This window comes from Cariama cristata, unplaced genomic scaffold (assembly GCF_000690535.1).
Source record: "Cariama cristata isolate BGI_N322 unplaced genomic scaffold, ASM69053v1 scaffold478, whole genome shotgun sequence".
Classification (NCBI taxonomy): domain Eukaryota; kingdom Metazoa; phylum Chordata; class Aves; order Cariamiformes; family Cariamidae; genus Cariama; species Cariama cristata.
In genome coordinates this window covers 31,144-36,003 of record NW_009632596.1, presented here as the reverse complement: position 1 = coordinate 36,003, position 4,860 = coordinate 31,144, and the positions used below count along the sequence as shown (strand labels likewise).

The window sequence follows — 4,860 nt, the reverse complement described above, 5'->3', positions numbered from 1 at the left end:
CTGAGATGCTGAGGTACTAGGGAGCAGATACAGGGTTTCTGAGACTCTCATGGTGGGACAAGGAGCCTGAGAGAAATCCTTGAAGCTGGGACTAGGGTGATCGGAAAGAGCTGGAGTAGATGTGGAAGTGTCTGGGTTGTGCCCATGGGATGCAGAGATTGCTGTAAGCGTAATGTCAAAGGGAGTAGCAGCAGTGGCTGCTGGAGGCTTCCTTCTTTAGGAATTAACTAGACTTGAAGCAGTGAAAGAAGGACATCAGTGCCTGAAGGACCTCTAAAATCCATTCACTGGATGAGGACCCATGCCAGTATATAGAGCGTGTTTCTGTTTTCAGGCCTTTTGGCAGGTTTGGGAGCACTGGAGACCTAATGTAAGACTTGATTCTCCAGATTACTCGGTTGGCGGCAGGTTTCACTGTCATTTACTGGAGGAGAGTTGAGATCTGTGTGTGAAAGTAAGGATGTACGTATGGAAGTTCTGTGCATGCCCTGAACCTCCTTCTGTCACTGGACCAAAAAGGAGAAAACCTTTTCAGTTTAATGGTTTGGAAATTCTAATGTGTTTTGAAAGGACCTTTTCAAAAATGACTTGAAGGTTCTATTTGCTTTGATAATTTGACAGTGAATTACTTTTAAAAGGAATAGTTTGCTTGCCTAGACGGATAAACAAAGTAGAGTTTAGGTTATTTTTTTAATAATTTGCCATGCTGCAATTTGAACAGGTTTGATGTTAAAGAGTCTGAGCTGTGGCCTTTTTTCTTTTTTTTTTGTGAAAACCTGTTATGGGAAATAGGAGAGGTCAACTGACTGTGTATTTGCATTATGTGGCAAGACTGTTCCCTGCATACTTACACTAACACACCATCGTTGTGAAGATATCTGTAATCCATTTGTAACAATTACCTTACCTGTGAGATGTTAGAACAACTTGTGTGTCAATAACAGTACTCTAACACAAGCGCTTAACGATGAGTATACAGCTTGTTAGTTAGCAATACAGAGAAAATATGCTAAGGTCATGAATTAGTGTGGCCTGTTAAATTCATCCTTAGGATATTTACCAAATCTAGGGAAAACATAATTTTTCATTGTCTTTTCAGCCACGTTTCTCACTTGTTAAATACTTCTGACAGAGAAGTACTCTTACTGTGTTCAGGAATTGCGTTAGTCACTTTGATTTTAATCACTATACTGTCTCTGTGCAATTTTTCTTTCCCAGATGGGAAATCCTTTGGTCCGAGGCACCTACAAAGGTGAATGGTCCTCAGGCTCGGCAGTTCACACCTTGTATCAAACAGATAAACTTTCCCACAAACTTAATCCGCCTGGAAGTGAACAGCTCTCTTCTGGACTATTACACTGAATTGGATGCAGTGGTACTACACGGTGTGAAAGAGAGACCTGTGCTTTCACTTAAGACTTCGATGATTGATATGAATGATATTGATGAAGATGATGATGAAGAAAAGTATGGCTGTGGAATGGACACCCTTAATAAACAGTTCAGCATTGTTACCCTCAGGGAATGGCCGACCAATGGATATTTTGATAAACTGCCTTATGAGGTAAGAAAAGCATGTTTGTACTCAATGTGTGTGTCTTGATCATTAAGGGTGCAAAGGTGCTTTACAGGGTACTGGTCAAGATTGTTGTTTTTTCCAGTTAGAGTTCCTTGCATTCTTTTGTGAATCTCCTGCAGTTATTGTGTAGTTATGCCTGAATTCTGTAAGTCTGTCTGCTTCCATGGGTGCATATTAGCAAGCCACTTTGCTGGTATTTGCATAGTTACTGCACTTTTATTTCTCAAGAATCTGTCCACTCGCAGTTTTTATGGCAGTTATTCTAGCCTTAAATTTCTAGCTCTTGAACTTAGAAACTTCTGGCAGTTTTCTGGTAGTTTTAGTCCTCATACTTGATGAAGAAGATAATACAAAAGATGTGGAAAGATCAAATCAAGATCTGGAAGTGGAACTAGTTTGTAATAGGCTAAACGTTTCTTTTCCTGTTCTCTCTCTTGCAAAACCCCAGAACTTTATTCTTGAAACTACCATAATATTTTCATGTTATTATGAAATAAGCATCTTCCATTCAGCTAAGTTTTGAGTCGTGGCCCAGGTAAAAAGTGTTATAGCTGGACTTCTGTACACTGTCTTGTTTTGATGTTTGCTACTTGTTATTTTATCATTAATGCAGAAAACAGTTGCAAAGAAACTACTCCTTTCAGATCCCCTGGCAGCGAGGCAGTTGCAAGGGTGCTCAGCGTCAGTGTAGATAAGTATTTTCTTTCCTGTAATTTCCACTATAATGAGATTTTGAAGTATGATTGCTGAATATTGTGTGCAGGCCAGGAAATTCTCAGTGGGCTGTGGCCATTTACAAAGGCTAATACCCTAGTTAGAGTAAGAATTGAGAGGTGAAATAATTGTCTTCACCTCTCCTGAAATAAACTGGATTTGCACACAGTGGAAAGGAGTCTTTATGTGCCGGTCAGACCTCTGGACTTAGGCAGAGACATGATCGTTCCTGCTCTTCAGTGTACTGCCGCCTGGCAAAAGCAGCAGGTTTTTATTTACTGCAGTAACTCCTCAAAAGCTGAGTGCTTGTGGTTTGAATGGGGCTCAGAAGTGAAGGGAGAATGGTGAGAGATGCTGTCACTGATTGCAGGGGACTTTCAGAAATACGTGATCTGATCAAATAGTATTTTAGTTTGGTCACATCTTTTGTCTCCAAGTACCCCCGTTTGGCACGTGAAGGCCATGGTTGGGTGATGGTGTGCCCTAGTAACCTGCAGAAGTTTGCTGTGCTTGTAAAGAGGAAAGAGAGAGGAAGAGAATATTAACAACTCTCCCCATCTTTCTCCTGTGTATTTATCTTCTCTTCTGAGTCGTCTTGAGTTTGGTTTTTTTTGTTGCTACAGTGGAATAATAAATGAGGATACTAACTTCATCCTGAGTTAGCTCTAGTGGTGTTTGTTTTTTTCCCCAGAGTCCATATAGTGTTTAATATATTTTTACTGTCAGTGCTTGTATGTCAGTACTGAAGTAAAGAAAGTACTTTGTATATGCAAAGGTGCAGTTGATTCCAGAACATCTTAAAACATATAACTCTTTGAAAGTGTGAAAATGTTTTAGTCAAAGAAATTAATTGTAGAGAAAACTTCATTTAAATCTAGGAAGTCTCGTTTGAAAAGGCTGGATGGATTGATTTGTAGCATAGTGTGCTACCAGAGGGATTGATTAATCTCTTTTCTGTTCCACGTGATTGTACATGCTAAGATTATAATTTAGGAAGTATTTGTGTAGTCCTGTTACACATATGAACTTCTGCCTCCATATACTTTACTGTGCTTTTCTGCACTCCTGTTTGTGTACCAGCTTCCTTTTTTATCCATTTTTTAACATGTTTGGTTTCATGAATGCATTTATGTGGCCTATCAATACCAAGCACTTTTTTTTTTTTTTCTTCTGCTTTGATTTAGTGAAACTGACAATATGGGTGGAATATTTATCAGAAAACTACAAAAGAGTATTTCTGGACTGGTTTTGTGACAGCAGAAGTCCCAGTCTCCTTTCTCGGTCCAGCTGGAAGGTTTGGGTATCAGAACAGCAAAAGTGTTGTACTTTGTAGTATGACTTTTTTTATCGCAGCGGGTATGGGAACAGTGCTCTGCATGCTGTCTTCAACACTGACAAGTGTCAGATTTTTATGGGAAGTGTTCGAACCTTTGTAATGATGAAGTATGGCAACCGCTGACTCCTTCCAGTTTTGACTGATACATTACATGAAAAATAGTGTCTTTTTATACTATTCCTTATTTGGACCATTTCAGGCTTCTTCATACTACTCTCCATAATTCACAAAATATTCAGACTGAATGGGCTTCTGTGCTAATCTTAAAGTAGGCAGCAGTTCTTCCAGCCTTTGTTTTGCCTTCGTTGTCTTTCTGAAACTTCCGTAGGCTATCTTTTCATAGACTGTGGTGTTCCTCCAAATGACATTAGGAATGGCTTGCTGCAGTGTGAACTCTAAAAACATGGTAAGCGTCATAGAACTGTTTAGGTTGGAAAGGACCTTTAAGATCAAGTCCAACCGCTAACCTAGCACTGCCAAGCCCACCACTAAACCATGTCCCTAAGCACCACACCTACATGTCTTTTAAATACCTCTGGGGGGGGTGACTCCACCACTTCTCTTCCAGTGCTTGACAACCCTTTCAGTGAATAAATTCTTCCTAATATCCAATCTAAACCTCCCCTGGTGCCACTTCAGGCCATTTCCTCTTGTCCTGTCACTCCATACTTGGGAGAAGAGACCAACCCCCACCTGGCTACAACCTCCTTTCAGGTCGTTGTAGAGAGCGATCAGGTCTCCCCTCAGCCTCCTCTTCTCCAGACTAAACCCCTCCAGCTCCCTCAGCTGCTCCCCATCAGACTTGTGCTCCAGACCCTTCACCACCTTCACTGCCCTTCTCTGGACTCGCTCCAGCACCTCAAGGTCTTTCTTGTCGTGAGGGGCCCAAAACTGAACACAGGATAACTTGTAACTGTGTACAGTAGACAAGAGTCTAGATTGCTCCTGCCAACAAAAGAGAAAAACACTCAACTCCTGGGGCACAGACTTCCTTAGAAGAAAGTGTGAAATCTTGGATGAACTAGGTGAGAGAATTTTCTTTCCCTGCTCACGGACGGTGTTAACCAGCCCTTAGTAGCTGTGAAGTACTTGTACTATCATCTGTTCTCCAGAATTACCTTAAAATCGAGGAGAGATTTTCTAGGAGATGCTTCATGTCCTTGTGTTTTTTCCCAGTTATCTTTGACTAACTTGTGCTGCTTGTAAAGAGGAAGGAGTAAGGCCCTAGTCT

The 4,860-nt window shown here is 40.9% G+C and overlaps 1 protein-coding gene across 1 annotated transcript in view; it reads left to right on the top strand.

Annotated features, from left to right (window-relative positions):
- Positions 1 to 4,860, top strand: part of FBXL4 (F-box and leucine-rich repeat protein 4) — a gene marked incomplete at its 3' end in the record, with an annotated part of 46,608 nt that overhangs the window by 11,172 nt on the left and 30,576 nt on the right. Inside the window, exon 2 of the mRNA XM_009706385.1 lies at positions 1,219 to 1,564. Within this exon, the coding sequence (XP_009704687.1) occupies positions 1,219 to 1,564 (346 nt within the window). The remainder of the gene's footprint in view (positions 1 to 1,218; positions 1,565 to 4,860) is intronic.